Source organism: Uranotaenia lowii, chromosome 1 (genome assembly GCF_029784155.1).
Source record: "Uranotaenia lowii strain MFRU-FL chromosome 1, ASM2978415v1, whole genome shotgun sequence".
Classification (NCBI taxonomy): Eukaryota; Metazoa; Arthropoda; class Insecta; order Diptera; family Culicidae; genus Uranotaenia; species Uranotaenia lowii.
The window spans coordinates 2,249,008-2,267,495 of NC_073691.1; the positions used below are offsets into that span (position 1 = coordinate 2,249,008).

Here is an 18,488-nt window from a genome sequence, read left to right on the forward strand (position 1 = left end):
CTCTCTTATTTTATACTCTTCTCATACACTCTGATAATCAAAATAGTTTATTTTCATTAATTTTCAGCTAGTTCATTTCAATCATCTACACTGATATAAATCATCACAACTTTTTCATTAACCGGATAAGGTTCATTTACAAATATATTTAATATGATTTTCTTTCCTGTTTCGTTAATATATTCCACTAATCTAATATATCAATCTGCTTTTATTTTACCTATTAGATTCAATCTTTATATTCGTTACTTCTATTCACTACAACACCCACTTTAGTTACTACATGAAATGTACAAATCACAACCTATAACACAGATTCGTCATTAAAAATATGATTTTTTTTTTATATCAACATAAATTTACTGAATGAATTAAATGAATTCTTATGCACGTTAAGGATAATCAACTTAATTCTTACGAACACTTTTTTTTTATGTCTAGAAATAATTTTACTTAAATTTAAGAATTTCAACTCTAAATAATAACCTGCAAGAGGGGCTATTTTGTTCCGCACCTTTTACCTTATTTCTCGCATCATCTCCTCCCTACCTTGAAAACAAACTTCTTTGTTTAAATAAAAGGTTCCATAAATAAATTGAAAACACAAAATTTACAATGTTCCCGACATGTGAGTTACTATTATAGTGCAAGGCCTTCTATTTTATTCTTTTAAAAACAGTTTATGCATATAAACTCTAATTTTTAAAATACTCTCTATTTTATTTTAAATTAATTTTTCAAATGACAGTTGATGCTAGAAATCATATGAGGATTTATGATTTTATCGCCTAGTTTTGCTTACTCAATACACGGAACATTGCAATCACAAGGTTGAATTAGAACGCCAATGCAATCTGTGATACTTTTCATCAACTACGTACATATTCAAGAGTCGCTTTTTCATATTCTCCAATCTTTATAAAGAAGCTTTATAAGAACCAGAATGTGAGGTTATTTGATTTAGTGTGTAATGATCGAATTTCGAAAATCATTCCGCCCTGAATGCTGCCCTGCATTGTTATTTGTAAAGCAAAACAAACATTAGAAAGATTGAAGTTGAACGACACCATATCGGACGGACGACACATCTAATCAGTAAGATTTTCCATCTGGTTCATATCCTAAATTTTCTTTTATTTTAGTCTCTCCACCGGCAATAGAACTGCTTCGAATTTCTCCGACTTTCCTGTCACGAGCATGTCCGTCAATAGATTTGGAATATTTTCAGAAACGCAATGTACTTTTCGGGAAGAATCTAGCTATCTTTAGTTCTGGGGTAAGTAAGCTTAATTAATACTTTAAGAATAATCTAATGAATTTCAACCCACTATCTTGAGTCATTCATTCCGATTAGAAAGCAAATCTGTTCATACTTCTGTGGGCTGGAGTGAAACCTGAAAACTTACATTCAAAACCTTAGATTCCAAAGATTACCGAGTTCTTTACATAGCTATTCGTATACACAATCCGACTTCAAAATCTTATAAAGTTACAGGACGACTCACATTCTATTTTCTATTTGATCATCGGTTATTGATTATATTTTAAAAGCATTCTTTACCACATCGATATACTTTTTCTCCAAACACTTAGCGATACAATCATGATAAATATATTTCACGTTAGCCAATATCCAATATCAAACTTTACTTTTAGTTTCAATTCTTCAATTTAATTGAAAATAACTCCAAAAAAACACCAGACCTAGATTTCAATCTATAACTTCCTATTAAAGCCTCGGTCATCCTTTTCTTTTGGTAATCACATTAAAAGTTCTTGCACATAAATTTTGATTTTTTATAAATATAATTTTACGGCTCTAATTTTAGATTCAGATGCAAGGTCTAGATTTAGATTTGTTCGGCAAAATCTTATTCGATCGAAACGTCAGAATTTAAAAAAAAAAAGATTACGATAAGAATAATATACAATTCAGTAAACATTATTTTTTTTTTGGCTGCCAGTTAATTTTCTCGTTGAGCATCTTCTGGAATAAATTCTAATCAAGTCAAATGCTAATGGCATGCACAACAATAAAAACTTTTTATCACAATTTTCATGGAATATGCTGTATCAATGACAATTGAATAATTTAATTTCCATACTTCAAAATATGATTGTAAATCTGCAAATGCGTTACTCATGTCCAAATTCGTTTGATCTATTTTGATCTGGAGTCGTACTAAGATTGAATTGTACTCTTGTAAATTCAACAATGATTTCCGAATTTAGTTAAGCACTATATACTAAGATTTTCTTCAACTCCTGTGAGCCTTAAATGATCATTAAAATATATAGTAACATTATTACATCCAATAAGGATTCTTATCATTTTTTTCTAAATGATAATCTTCTGTTCTTTTTATCGTCACATTTTTTTTTATCTCCAGTCTCATCTAGTTATCCTTATTTTCTTTAACTTTGTCAAATTTTTCTAATTTTCCTCTTTTTTTATTTATTTTCACTTTCTCGAAGCCTTATTGTCGTGGCTGACGGTTTTTCCTTCTAAACTGATGTTTTTTTTTTTAGTTTTTTGATTAAATAAACTTAATATGCTAAAAAATTTCCACCATGAAGAAAAACTTTTTCTTACCAACGGCCGATAATTTTTTTTTTGTCATCTTTTTATCATGAACCCTTCTTTTTTTGATTTTTTTTTGTCTTTTTATTGCTCAGCCTTTTGTTAAGGTATTGTATTTTCGGGACTAAGCTCTCCAATTATCGTTATCTTATGTTATCATTTTATGCTTAATCTGTCCCATTGCTTATTCATTTTATTTTCTTCTTATATCTTCATCCTGTCATTTAATGATCTTTTTGTTTACGACTTTTATATTCTCTTCATTTCAATATTTCACGTTAGTAAATATTCAATATCAAACTTTACTTTTAGTTTCAATTTTTCAATTTAATTGAAAGTAACTCCAAAACACACCAGACCTAGATTTCAATCTAGAACTTCTTATTAAAGCCTCGGCCATCCTTTTCTTTTGGTAATCACATTCAAATTTAAGTTCTTGCACATAAATTTTGATATTTTATAAAGTTTTATGACTCTTATTTCAGATCCAGATGCAAGGTCTAGATTTTGATTTGTTTTGCAAAATCTTATTCGATCGAAACGTCAGAGTTCAAAGACAGATTACAATTAAAATAATACACAATCCAGTAAACATTTTTTTAGCTGCCGGTTTCGTTAATTTTCTCGTTAAACTTCTTCTACAATAAATTCTAATCAAGTCAAATGCAAGTGGCATGCCCAACAATAAAAACTTTTTATCACAATTTTCATGTATCTATGACAATTTAAAAAAATAATTTCCATATTTCAAAATATGATTGTAAATCTCGAATGCGTTATCCATGTCAAAATTCGATTGATCTATTTTAATCTGGAGTCTTACCAACTACTGTTCTTGTAAATTCAACAATGATTTCTGAATTTAGTTAAGTACTATATACTAAGATTTTCTTCAACTCCTGTGAGCCTTTCATGAACATTAAAGTATATAGTAACATTGTAACATCCAATAAGGATTCTCATCGTTTTTCTTTTCTCAATTAGGCTGGAACAAATATCAATTTCTTATTTTCTTTAACTTTCTCCAATTTTTTAAATTTTCCTTTCTTTTTTTTTTTAATTTTCTGTTTCTCGAAGCCTTATTGTCGGTTTTTCCTTCGAAACTGATATGAATTTATTTTTTTTTGTCGTTTGATTAAATAAACTTAATTTGCTTAAAAATTTACAACATTAGGATAAACTTTTTCTTTCCAAATGTGGCTGACCGTTTTTTTCTTCGAAACTGATATGAATTTATTTTATGTCTTTTTATTGCTCAGTCTTTTTTTTAAGGTATTGTTTATTTTCGGGACTAAGCTCTCCTCTTATCGTTATTTTATGTTATCATCTAAATGCTTCACCTGTCCTATTGCTTCATCCTGTCATCATCCTGTTTTCGACTTTTATATTCTCATCATTTCATCTGTCATATCTCCTCTCATTTGCTGCTTATATTGTTTTCTGATTTTGTTGTTTTTTTTTTTTTTTTTTTTTAGATTCTCGTTTTCTTATTAATTTGTTTTGTTGCCTTTCTATTCATGTCTCCTATATTCTCATCGTTTCATCTGTCATATCCCATATCTCATTTTCTTTTCTTCTTGTATTATCAACTTGTTTTCTAAAGTTTTTTTTCTTGTGTTTTCTTTTCTGCCTTTAAATTTTTAATTGAATCGTTTTGTTACCTTATGTCTATATGATTTTATGATTCCTCACTAAATCATTTTTTTTTTTTTTAACACTCTACTTTTTTATGTCTCTTTATCCAACCTTTTTTTTATTTTATAGTGGATCGATTTTTTTTTGTTCTCATCGATTCATCTATTACATCTCAATTCACCTTTTCTTTCTCATCCTCAGATCTTATCTTTGTCCTATCACTCCAGCATTTTATTCAATTTCAAATTATTTATATTGGTTTCCTTTGTTTTTATCGTCTGATCGTCTCATAGTTTTTAGTACTTACATTCGTCTCCCCAAATTTCCATCTTCTGATCTTCTATTGTTTTTTTCATCATCTTATCATCATGGTTTTTTTTTTTTAACTTTAACTGCTTCATCCCATTTCTAATTTTTTCAGATCATTTTTGCTTTCTTAATTTTTAATGTCTTCGTTTTGCATACTGATGAACTAAGTCTACTTGTAATATAATTTATGACATGTCCAATTTCTCATCTTATAATCTCCTCTTGTCTCGTTTTCCAGCTTCTTAACTTCAAACTTTTGATGATTCAGGGTTCATCGATGATCTTACATTCGATTTTTCTTTAAACTGATAATCTTTTTTTTATATTATCCTTTTGTTACCTAATCATTTTATTTTTCCCTTCTCCTTTATCATATTCTTTTCTTATCTTTTCTTCAACTTAGATAAGCCTTATCTTCTAGCTATTCTTACTTTTTTTAACCTTATTTTCGCTCAATTCTTTTTAATCTTTTCTTTTTCTTATTTCAAATCTTCCTTTTTTTTAACATTACCTGTCAGGGACTTTCATCCACCCTGATCAGGACTTTAATATTTGTTTATTTTATTTTTTACTTGAACAGTTAGGGTCCGTAATTAACCCTGGTCAGTATTTTTTTTCTTAACCTGTTAGGGACTGTTATTCACCCTCACCAGGACTTCATTTTTTCTTTTGTTCTAACCTTACAGGGACTTTTATCCACCCTGAACAGAACTTCAGTTTTAATTAACTTAACCTGTCAGGGACTTTTATCCACCCTGAACAGGACTTCATTTCTTTTTGTCTTAACCTGTTAGGGACTGTTATTAACCCTGGACAGGACTGCGGTTTAATTAATTTAACCTTTCAGGGACTTTTATCCACCCTGAACAGGACTTCATTTTTTTTTGTCTTAACCTGTCAGGGACTTTTATTCACCCTGAACAGGACTTCATTTTTAATTAACTTTACCTGTTAGGGACTGTTATTCACCCTGAACAGGACTTCAATTTTTCGTTTTAACTGTTAAGGACTTTTCTCACCCTGAACAGGAATTCCTTTTTTGTTTCCAACTCTATCTAACATTCACCTGAAAACAGATTAGATAAATTACTTTCTATTGAAAAATTTTCATTTGGAACGTGAATTCCTTTTCAAACATTTTACATCGATTGCACCCTCCATAAGCTGGTGGTCATTGTAGTGGTTTTTTTTTATACTTTAATTTTTCTTTTATTCGTAACTCAATTCAGACTTCATTGTACTTTATTTCCATCCGGATCATTACATCTGGACCCCACAACTAAGCTTACTGAAGAAAGATTATTTGTGCGTATAACTTTCAAAAACCGATAATTTAGTTCATCATTGCTCAAAAACTTCTACAACAAGCAGTTTCATACAAGAGACGCCTATATTTTCAGATGACGCCATTTTGTTAAAAGAATGAATTCGAAAAATATATTTTCATCCAGTTAAAATTAACCACCACTTAAAACATACCTTAAATGTTCTTGTACGCCCACCAACTGCGCCATTGTCGTGACTGGTAGTTCTAAATCATTTTACTTGTCATTATGACCTTTCAAACATTTACAAAATTTTACTAAACGCGATTCTAGAAAACGATCTGTGCTTATTAACAACACTTTTCTAACTGACTTCCAATCCGATTCGGCCTCTCTTTCTCTCCTCTAAACTTCTTAACATTCTCCTCATGCTTTCTTTCTCTTTCTCTAATTCGAAATAGATTCGAACATAGTAGATGGATTCTGAACTTATGTGCACTCTAAATAATTATTAATGTATTCCTTCCCAACTTGGCTTTTATATATTTTTTAATTTCTCTTGTATTATATTTTTCTTCATTCTATCTATCTGCATATATTCTCTACATGAACAACTTCTCCTCTTCCGTAAGTGGTGGATCGATGAAGCGGAATAGTGTAGAGATGTCACGGAAGAACTTATCGAACGTTTCGTTGGCACCTTGAAAACGAAAGCTGGCTTCTAACCTAAGGATCTGAGCGTATCCACTAGGCAGGAATTCACGTCGAATTTCTTGTTTAAATGCTTGCCAGGAATACAGGCGACGTTGGGCAAGTGCTCTGGAGTACCAGTCTAGGGCGTCTTCCAGCAACAGGTGCTTTATGGAAGCCAGAAGTGTCTGATCGTCGATTCCCTCTGATCTGGCAAATGTCTCCACTCGGTCTAGGAAAATGTTGAGGGACGTGGTGTCCTTTTCGCCTCGGAACTTGAAAGGCCAATTGTGAATCGCCTTCTGCATCCGCCTGTCGTAGTTGCTACCACTTCGGTTTGTAAAGCTGTCGTTCAATTGCTGCTGCCTTCTTTGTCGTTGTTGAATGTCGAGCCGCAGTTCGTCCAGAACGTTCACAGCAGCTAGACCAGCCGAACTACCCGACCTCCGGATGATTACTTCCTCCGAGTCCCTCTGTCCTTGTCTGCCTCCTTGGAACGGAAGAGAAGACGGCTCAACATCCGCTTCTTGCATCCGTGCTCGTGCTCCTTCATCATTTCCGGCTGCTTGTGGCCTCGGTGGAATCGTCAACGCATCGCAGGCATCCCTACTGCTACTGTTCTCTGCCTGGATGGTCGGGACACTAGTAGAAAGACTAGTGTTTTCCGTTTCACTTAGCACCATATTGACTGCACTGTTCACGCACTCTATCTGAGCTAGCAGCGTCTCTACAAGCTCTCACACGACCCTACGCGTTTCCTCTAAATTCGCGACCACTGGAATCAGTGATAATCTTTGCCGGTAATGAAGCAATCTCGATTTCGCGCAAGCCATTTGATCGGCATTTCTATTCTGCGTGGCTAAATCAACATGATTTCTCAATTCTACCACTGCCCTCTGGCAGACCTCGATGTTCAACTCCGGCGACATTACGTGTTCTGAATTAACATAGATGGTGTCTCTAAGGGTGTCCTCTTGGACAAGAGCTTTTAACTTGACAACCCTAGCTCTTCTAGAGCATGGGGCTAGATTTGAAACATGGCGCAAGGCCAATTCATATTCCATCTCCTCATCATTAAGATGATACAAATCAATTTGTTTATTCATCATTCTTTATTAGGTTTATTAGGATCAAAAAACCAGACAAATGTGGACTTACAGATTACAAAATTACGATACGATACAAAAATTGAGCGATAATAATAATAACATAACAGTAGGTTTAACTAAATTACTGTTACAATCAAAACATACTAATATCATCACAAATACAAATGATATTTTATTTTTCCCAAACAAAACTTAAGCGGTTCGTTTTTGTTGGGCGCCATTTATTGAAGAGGCTTTTCGTGGGCGATGCCACATGAATGAAAATGATGGCTACAAAGGATTATGGCAAGACACACCCACACTTCCCCATTTTTTTTCTTTTTAGCGGCACTTTTTCCGTCTGTTCACGACGGTGCTAGGAACGAAATGGCGGATCTGTTCCGCGTGGCCCGTTTGACAGCTCTTGTTGCACGCTGCGTTTCCTTTCCTCATTTTTGGGTGCTCTTGACATAAAATTTCACGCTTGTCGTATTTTAACCAATTTTGGTTTAATAATAACAACACGCTGATTTTTCTCTATATGGGGATGGGTTTTTATGTGTTAGTTTGCCAATCGCTCGTATCGTGAAATATTTTTAGGACTAATAACTTAGCTATAAGCTTAAATGCAACAGAGATTAAGATTTCTTATTCAATCATTCTGAATTTTAAATATCAAGGATTTATTTTAAAGTGTGTTGTTCTGTTAACAATCCTATGAGAAGTCATTTCACTTCTTTGGAACAATGTGTGAGGAAATCACGGCAGATGTGAAAAATAATGTTTCATTTTTGGTGTTTCAGATTAAGTTTTTTATTTCACTTTCTACCCATAATACACGTGTCTTATGGTATTCATGTAAATGATTATCAGTACTGAACAAAATTTCGATGGAAAATCCATTTGAAATATGTACAATGAATGGAATTATGCAAGTTCAATGGATACTTTTTCTCAATAAGAATTTACTCAAATTTCAACATCCCATTTTGCAAGAAACAATCTTTAGCGTGTAAGAAAATTCATCCGAGTTCATCTGCAGATTTCGAAACGCCCCTGTCAGGAACGTTTGCTCAATCGGGCCGATTGCAAAACAGACATGGCGGTACTCGAATTCTAGCGGTTAGAATTCGGTCGGTTATCGGCTCGATTTCCATCCGCCTGCTCGATTGCTCGAAAACAGACGATATTTATCGCAGTGCTGCATGAACAAAACGAAACACAGGCAGTTTTCAATCGCAGCAATATGGGTGCGTGTTTCGTTTTGGTGCGTGATTGTAGTGAATTGTGTTGTGAAATTTGGTCGCAGTTCTGTTTCTGCCGTTTCCGCTGTTTCTTTTCAGAAATGCTTTTAGCGGTATGTAGAAGAAGCCATTGTCCGGCGATAATTTAATAAAAAGCGAGGTATGTTTGATTGATTGAATTCTAAATAATCAAGTTTTATTTATATCATTTTCTAACCCTTAATTGTCCCCATAGAAAACATCGAACCATGCAAACAAAGCTTCCAAAGAAATGTCCACACTGTACAGGCTCTGGTGGAATGCTATCCCGGACATCGTATCCGGATCCGGATCCCGGACACGCTCTAAGGTGGGTGGCTTCCCTTGGATTACTTTTAATCAGTTTTCAGTGTGATCCTTCAAAAGGGAAGCAATGTCACAATTATTTACTATTTACTTATTAAAATGATCTTTTTCAAGATTGAAATTTTAATTCTTGTGGATCAATTCAAGAAACAAATTTCGAAAATGTTTGATTGATTGAGTTCTAAATAATCAAGTTTTATCAATATAATTTTCTAACCCGTTATCGTCCCCATAGAAAACATCGATCCATCGAATTCCAAGGAAATGTCCACACGGTACGGTATCCAGATCCGGATCCCAGGCACGCTCAGAGGTGGTGGCTTCACTTGGATTACTTTTCATCAATTTTCGGTGTTATACTTCAAAAGGAAAGCAAGGTGAGTACCGTTGTCACAATTATTTACTATTTACTTATTAAACTGATCTTTTTCAAGATTTAAATTTTAATTCTTGTTCATCCAATCTATAAACACAAAAAAAATATTGATAATTACGTGTAACTGAAAGTTGTTGCCTTTAAAACAATTCAACAAGTAATGGAAAAAAAATCGTTTTGATTTAGCACTACCTATCACACAGAAATTTAATTGCTTTAATAGGGAAGCAATCCGGAGAACAATAATGTCAACAGTAAGTCGAACGGCAATGTTTTCTTAACTACAAAATTATCTTACAGCTGATTCAATCGAAATTGGTGAATGGACTATACCTAAATAGTTCCGAATAAATCGAGAACCTAGTAACTGCTTTTGAATATCAGGACACTTTTCGGTCGCTGATTAATTTCGGAGAAGCTGAACAACAAATTTGCAGATACTCAACACAACGTTAACTAATTTCCGAAATCAGTGGGAAATATGCCAACGTTTTTAAATCAGGAAAATGCTTGTCAGGTGAAACAAGTGACCTTGACCCATGTTGGCTCATATTTCGTAGGTGTTTGTCGAAGACAACGTCCCGGTACCTATCGGTACCTAACTTTTGAAGAGGATGTTAAGGAATATTTTATTGTATTTGGTTCGATTTTCTCTATCAAAGCTGAGAAATCTTTAAAATAATGCTCGATTGAAATTGCACTTTACCGGTTCGAAATAATTTTATGCAATTTTTTTCATATCCATTGGCCCGAAATGATAATTTTAAACGCCTTTACATAGACAGCATCACGACGAAAGCCAAGCCACTTTATTTAGTCAAGAACATAAATACTAGACAGTTTAACCGCCTGTTGGTATACGTGCTATTCACGAGCAAGTTCACTCGTGTCGGAAGAAAGTGGTAGAAATTCTGACATTTACTGCACATTTTGAAAATTTTACAATGCAAAACAATTTTCAAGATCTGATGCCGTAAATTTTTGTTACAATACTGTTTCTATTTCAGGCGTATCTGATATGAATCCAACTATTTTTGCATCACAGCATGCGAAAATAGACATAGTGTTGTAAAGAAAATTGATTGGCGATATGTGCTAATAAAATCAAAACACAACAACAACAACAGAAATTGACGGTCGCAGATCTTGAAAAAAAATTGACATTATAAAATTTTCAAAATGTTCTTGAAGTATCAAAATTTCTTTCAATACGAGTGAATTTGCTCTAACAAGAAAAACAAAACAAATTTTGTTATCATCAGAGCAGGCAAACGGTAACCATTAAACATACAATGTCACGTGATATTGATACGCTCCTAAATATCCTTGTCATGCTACATATGTATCATATCACTGTTACATATAGTCGGATATCACGACATTTTCAAATGACTGACATCCAAGCTAGCATGATGGTCAATTATTTACGTTGTCTGTCGACTAAGCTTTTCCTAGCATTTTTTTTTATGGATTAAAGGAATTTAGGCATTCAGTTCGACTTGAAATCTTGGTTTTAGTTAATATGATTTTGAATTTAACTGCGCATACCATCGATAAAAAATCAATACAATCAAAATAAAATTTAAAAGAGATCATCGGAATCAAACGAGGGGATATTTTTGTTGTTCAATCAACTAAGTAAAATACTGAAATTGACCCACGAAACAAAACGTTTATTTTTTACAAAATTTTTTAAAATGCTTCACCACACCCAGTGATAACAATTTGCCAAGTGCCGATCTATATTGGATCTCTTCCGGAATAAACTCTTCCGGAAAATGGTGGAAGATTTTCATTTTGGAAGACCTGGTAAATCGACGGGAGTGGTTGATGCTCTGAACTACTCGATGACAATCGGAACAGGATCAGCGAGCTTGATTATCCGAGTTGCCGGATAATACCTGAATCCGGACTAGAGTGGGTTTTCTATTTCCAAACCAACTGGAAGCTTCTTGAATTCAAAAACAGACGTTTCCTTGAAGTCAGAAAATATGACGCGGTTCCGAGGAAAATTTGTCGATGCTAGATGGCCGACGGTTATGTAGTAACCGTTCTTCAGTTCAACACACTTTTTCTCAATTTCACTTTATCCTAAAAACCTTTTTTAAACATTTCCAAATCACTACGAAATCTTTCAAAATTTGATATTACCTTTCGCTTTGAAATTCGAATCTAGAATGACAACCACAACATGCTTATCAACAGATCTCAAATTTAAGTTCACTCTTGGTCACTCAAGAACTCATGACTCGTCTCTCAGTAAACACTCTTAAACTGGCATAATCATATATAGTTTTAACTTGACTCATTTTAGCACTGTTCAAAATAACATAGTAAAGTATTGACATCTGAACCGATAAACCGGAGCATTTTACAAAGACATTATCAAGGACTTATCTAACAGTTGTTCTAATAAAAACTAAGTAAATTGAATGGTCAACCAACATGAATACTAATCATCTGGATATATCTACTACATTCGCTTCCTCCTCCACTCTAATAATGAGCTGAATCATTAATATATTATTTGTTTTTTTTTTCACCTTCATGCTGATTTCTCACGATTTGTTATTTTCAAACTTACTTACAAACATTTTTCTTTCTATATAAAAAAAAGTGATTGAATTTTCTAATCTGTTTTCCACATAAATTTCAGTACAAGATGTAAAATAAGTTAAAGTTTACAAAAAATTAAACATTGATAGAGACATACATTTTGATTGCCGTGGCATATTATGTTCTAGCTCTCTTTAGAATAACTTGATAATAGATTTTGCATTATTCTAATAAAACTATTACCATTCAATAAACCACAGGACAGCTTAGCGAATATTTTTATTCATTGAGTGTTCCGCGCACTTTTCGCCTCTTCACTGTGAATGTCGGAGAACCTTGTGTTTCTAAGAACCTTGGCTCCGTTATTTTCAACTACTGTTTTTCTGCCATCACTGCCATCTAAAGTCACTCACTGTTGACAATTTGATTGCTCGTTTTACTTTTACTTTTTTTTTGTGTTATTGTTACGAACTGGCAAGGACGGGAGCGATTGGAGGAGCAATTACGGGAATAGCTTTTCAGGGCACTGTCCGCCAGAAACAAAAAACACTAAGGCCTAGTTGGCAAGCATTTGCAGATGTAAGTCCTTATTAAATGTTTTCGAAACACAAACTTATTGTTTTCTACTTCCACAACACCAGTTAACAGTGCCACTATCAACGAAAGATGACAATCTTCGGTATACACGGGCCCTGCTTGTCTACTTATGGACGCCAGAAACCCGCAAACTCCAGAACTATACATCAACCAAAGTGTGGACGTTCCTTTTCCGTGCCAGTCAATCCCAAGAGGAAGACAAATTTGTTGCAGATCACCCGGTTGACCTGTTACTAGACATGGACAGTGCAGAAGGAATAATATGCAACTCATTAAACCTCGCGTGTGCTCAACAGAAAACCTTGAGAAATTCAAGTAATAATAGAAATAAGTTAAGTCCTTCAACATAGTGTTCCAACTCCGCCCTTCTTAGATACAATAAAACTTGTCAACCAATATAATGACAAATCTTTTGGGAACGTTATATCTTTAAATAATTTAGAGAAACACTAAACAAACACAACGAGTTGCCCTATTTGGTAATGGCTAGTGCAAACTCCTGTAAATGTTCAGATATCGTTAGAGTTAGACTAAGTTCAAGCCGCTAACGAATTGTAAATTAAACGAAAATCAGAATGACAGCCATCACAAATGACATTGCCGAACAAATAAACCTTTCAATCCGAATTTGAAGATCCTTACTTTTAAGGACAATTAATGCTACACGCGAAAAATGAAAAAATAATACTTAGTAACAAGAATATTACTTAACTCCTGGTTATAGAAGCTACACACTAAGATTGCATTTATCCTGCTCGGGACCATGATTCTCTGTATCACAGGAAAGCTGCTCAATTCATACGAAACTCGAGTGGGAACTCACCCGAATCTCGGGACGCTTCATATCTCCTGAAATTCGCGATGAAATGTCTACGAACGCCCAGGAACTCGAACAAGTGTCCTGTATTACGTAGGATCGTATCAGCTGTCAACCGTTTTCTGTCGCGCTTTTTATTTTTCATCCTTTTTCATCTTGTGCTGTTGAGTAAGATACCGCGTGTGTGGTAGAAATATTCAAGCGGTGACGACAAAGTCCAGAAGAAAACTTCAAGGAACGGTCATGTTCGTTTTTGTCAATCTTTCATCATCGAATCCAGAGCATCGAAAGCTCAGTAAGTTTTCTACATATGTATGTTATCCGTATCGAAATAATAATTTTCATTTTCGTAGAAGAAATGCATATGAAGTGCGGCCACAAAAACAGCGGGAGTTGCCGAAGGCTTTTTTGTTCCAGAGGATCCACTGGTGGTGTTCGAAGTCGAACAAAAAGGACATAATTGGCCTTTGCTGCATTCGTTGTTCCAGTACTTTATCAGGTTGCTTGTCCAGAAACCCCAAATGACCTACAAGAACTGAATCAAAAGGCTGAAGGAGGTAATTTTTTAAATAATTCATATGTGCATGAAACTAAATTGACTAACTAAATTGTTTTTATTTTTCAGACAAAATGCTTAAACGAACACCCAGGCTCAATTGATATTACTATTATTATTAATCAATATTACAATTAATCCATTTCTCTTCGAACCATGAATAAAGGTGGAAAGAAGATAATGTTATAATTTGAAAAAAAAAATGGTGTTTTTAATTTTCTGCATAACAAATACCTAAGTTCTATGTAAATCTCGTGAGGGAGCATTCTCGAGGCTACAGGAGAATTTTGAAACTTCCTGTAAACCACAGGAGGAAACTGTTTCGTACCTACAGGTGCATTTGACAGTTGTTTTCCTGAGCACTTCTTCTGTCCCGAGATTTTTCCTGTAATTTCAGCTGTTGAAAATACAGGACAATATCGTTCCGACCACAGGAGAAAAGATTAAGTGTGAGAACAAATGATGCAAGTAAAATCGGAAATTACTTTCAGAAAAGCCAGAATGATATTTTTAAATATCGGACAGTGCACTTGTTTTGTAGCTAAGCATTTTTGTTTAAGTTTTTTTTTTTTTTTTGGCTCGCAATTCGAATTTTCCGAGCTGATTTTCCAAGTTTTTAGTAATAATTTCGGTTCGTAACTGGCCATCAACGGGTCGTGAGGTGAAAGCATGCAACAAAAGAAAAAAAAACGGGCATTATTGAGCGCCCTAAGTGAAAACGCTGAATCCGGAATTCGCATCGAAAAGAACAAAAAAAAAGCACAACAATCGATGGCTGCTGCTTCAACCAGCCGGGTCACAAAAGGCGGATTTGACCGCGGGACATGGGGAAGGCGTGGGATACTGCGAGTGAGGAAGAATGGTTTAGGGCAGGACTTCGAAGCCGAACCTTTAATTTGTCCGAAATCACCACTGTAGTAACCGTTCTTCAGTTCAACACACTTTTTCTCAATTTCACTTTATCCTAAAAACCTTTTTTAAACATTTCCAAATCACTACGAAATCTTTCAAAATTTGATATTACCTTTCGCTTTGAAATTCGAATCTAGAATGACAACCACAACATGCTTATCAACAGATCTCAAATTTAAGTTCACTCTTGGTCACTCAAGAACTCATGACTCGTCTCTCAGTAAACACAGTAAATTGAATGGTCAACCAACATGAATACTAATCATCTGGATATATCTACTACATTCGCTTCCTCCTCCACTCTAATGATTCAGCTCATTATTAGAGTGGAGGAGGAAGCGAATGTAGTAGATATATCCAGATGATTAGTATTCATGTTGGTTGACCATTCAAGATTCGAATTTCAAAATTTGATATTACCTTTCGCTTTGAAATTCGAATCTAGAATGACAACCACAACATGCTTATCAACAGATCTCAAATTTAAGTTCACTCTTGGTCACTCAAGAACTCATGACTCGTCTCTCAGTAAACACTCTTAAACTGGCATAATCATATATAGTTTTAACTTGACTCATTTTAGCACTGTTCAAAATAACATAGTAAAGTATTGACATCTGAACCGATAAACCGGAGCATTTTACAAAGACATTATCAAGGACTTATCTAACAGTTGTTCTAATAAAAACTAAGTAAATTGAATGGTCAACCAACATGAATACTAATCATCTGGATATATCTACTACAGGTTAGTCCAACTTGCACGTTCCTGTTAAACCAAATTTCGTTTTTAGACCTTTATTGACAAAAAACGAACACTTCTTACCTGATCCGGTCTTTAGGAATTAGCCTGGTGAGATTTATTCGTCCATGACCCGAAAACAGCTCGAACTTTATTGCTTGCTGTCGATTCATAAACGAGGTTTTTTTTTGTAAATCAACAAACGCGATCGCTGGGTTGGCATGCTACAAAGGTCATGCAACATTAACTCCTGTCAGCAACAAGATGACAGAAACATTGAATGCTTTGATCGCGTCGCTTTATGACAGGATTTTCAAAGAGATGATATTCATATAGATTACTTTGTTAAGGTCGGACGACCATGAGCGATATTTATCAGCACTGGTTATCATATTCCAAAATAGGTAGGTGCTTTGTCTAAACAAAGGCGTTAAAAATTACAAATAACAAATTTTGTTTCGGGGTGTATTTTGAAGTCTAGGCCAGTTGTTTACTTTTTGCGATAGTTCAAATTTCATCGCGAGTTTATTTGAAAGAATTTTGAATTCAAAACGATTCTAGGTTTGCGATCGATTATATTTAAGTATCGTTAAACCTAAATAGATCATTTATCTTCGCCAATATCAAAAAGTCTCGCCAAAAGGTAACGCTTCACGTAAGTACTATACAATTTTCCTATTCTTTTAATTTTTTTTTGAATCAATTTTGTTTACAGGATTTAAAAATGAGGGCTGGAAGATCTCTGACGCCCGCATCCAAGAAAATGAAAGTACCCGCAAGTTTCCAGGATTTACCTTATTTTGCAATGCGAAGAATCTGTGTTGACCGTGTTTATCAAGAACCAGATGACGTTATAAAAAGAGTGTCCAGGAGCCGTGTTACAGTAGTAAGTAATTGAGATCAGTAAATCCGTGTCGTCATTCATATTTTGATATGATGATCGGATACAACCAGACCTGACTGTTTAGGTACTATCATTCTATTTTGCAATCAACGTTCGAGATGCCGGTGTCGGATTGTAATTCCGTGGCGAGTACGATGAAACTTTTTGCTCAAATGGGTACCCCGTTCCATTATGACAACTCCCAACAACACAAAAGTCGGCGACAAACATTGCGATGCGCAATTTACATCGAAGTTGATCCAATTTTGAAAAGAAAAGCTGGGTGGTCAATCACACGGGTTGAAAACAAGAAACCGGAAAAGGTCAATTACGGGAAAATTCTACCGGTAGCAATGATAACAGCAAAATATCCAAAGAAGGAAATCCGGACCTCTAATGATCGACGCTTGCCTCGTACCGAAAATAGTGATCCCTCTGCCAGTATGCGCAACGATAAATGGGCTTCTCACTTATTGTTGTTTATGCTAATTTGTGCTTTCATCAATAAGTTTGACTAACTTCTCTTCATGACTCAGGTATAATTATCACTGCTGATTTTTTTTCTTGCAACGCTAACAGTTTTTATCTCTTTAACAGATGAGGAATCGTGAACCGAGTTATGACGGCTATGTTCAAACGGAAGATTTATCTGTTATCATGATCATTCATAAATTAAAGAAAATTTTTGATGATGGTTTGCACGAAGACTTTTATGCTAGATCCAGTAACAATTCCAATACCAACAACATCGTTCAGCCTGTGATAACTTCAGTGCTAGTATCACAACTTTTCCTGCAACGCCAGTCGTTCGAACTTCCCGAATTAGAACCAAATTCGAAGCTGTTTGTTACCGATAGTAAATGCAGAAAATTATCGCTAGTAGGTCTATAGACTTGGGGTCGAAAAAGTTCGGGATTATTGTAAAGGTGCATCTGAATAATGCACTGCATGCAAATTATGTTGATTTAAAATGTAAAAAATATAACAGTTTAAAATATAACAGTTATTCATGCATTAATGTTTCTCCGAAAGTTCATATCTCCAAAAATTAGTAGGACGCAATTTTATTTCAAAAAAGCTCTAATTTTATGTCGAATGTGATGTTTCACATTTGTGCATCCAATATAACATAAATTTACATCTTAATTTATGTAAACTTATGTCTTCGGCAATTTATGTCTTCAATCGTTTCTGTTTTCTCAAGTGTAATTTTACGTCAAAAATGATGCTTCAATTTTGTGCATCCAATTTGACATAAATTTACACCAAAAAAATAATAGTGTGTATATATTGATAGATGATATGAACTAACATCCTATTTTGCTTTTCCTTTTTTCTCTTGTCTTTTTGTATTTCTTTTCATGTTGCCTTCTGATAATGGCGAATTCGCGTCAAGTTTGGAAAACTCGAACAACCTTCAAGCCATCTCTTCACAACATTGTACCCCGAAGATGGATTTCGCATGATGTGGTTGTCATCCCAAGGATTTAATCAACACCTGAAAATGGACGAATTGCTTAACAAGAAGAAGCTTGCGCCAGACATCGCAATGTCTTGTAGCAGAAGAGGTAACAAAAAATAAATTAGAAGAAAAAAACGGAAAATAAAAAAACAAATGAAATAAAAGTCTCTAGCTTTTTGTAAACAAACCGAAAAACCTAAATGAATGGCAACCATGCTAATCGGTCCAGAAACGGCTCAAAAAACCGTTCGGTTTCGGTCCGAAATCGATTCTTTTTTTCGGGTGGACGCTTGGCAATCGGCCCGGAAACGGTTCGAAAAATCATTCGGTTTCGGTCGGAAATCGGGCCGTTTTTTCGGATGGACGCTATGGCAATCGGCCCAGAAACGGTTCGAAAAACCGTTCGGTTTCGGCCCGAAATCGGTCCTTT

General features: G+C 34.6%; 1 protein-coding gene and 1 long non-coding RNA gene across 2 annotated transcripts; both read left to right on the forward strand.

Annotated features, from left to right (window-relative positions):
- Positions 1-8,615: 8,615 nt before the first annotated feature.
- Positions 8,616-18,189, forward strand: LOC129740101 (uncharacterized). Its single transcript, XM_055731710.1, has 3 exons — positions 8,616-9,161; positions 9,393-9,534; positions 17,993-18,189. Exons 1-3 carry the CDS (start codon positions 9,061-9,063, stop codon positions 18,176-18,178), a joined length of 429 nt encoding a protein of 142 aa, XP_055587685.1. The 5' UTR covers positions 8,616-9,060; the 3' UTR covers positions 18,179-18,189.
- Positions 13,440-14,275, forward strand: LOC129740102 (uncharacterized). Its single transcript, XR_008736106.1, has 3 exons — positions 13,440-13,798; positions 13,857-14,060; positions 14,129-14,275. It is a non-coding gene; the product is annotated as an uncharacterized LOC129740102 (long non-coding RNA).
- Positions 18,190-18,488: the final 299 nt, after the last annotated feature.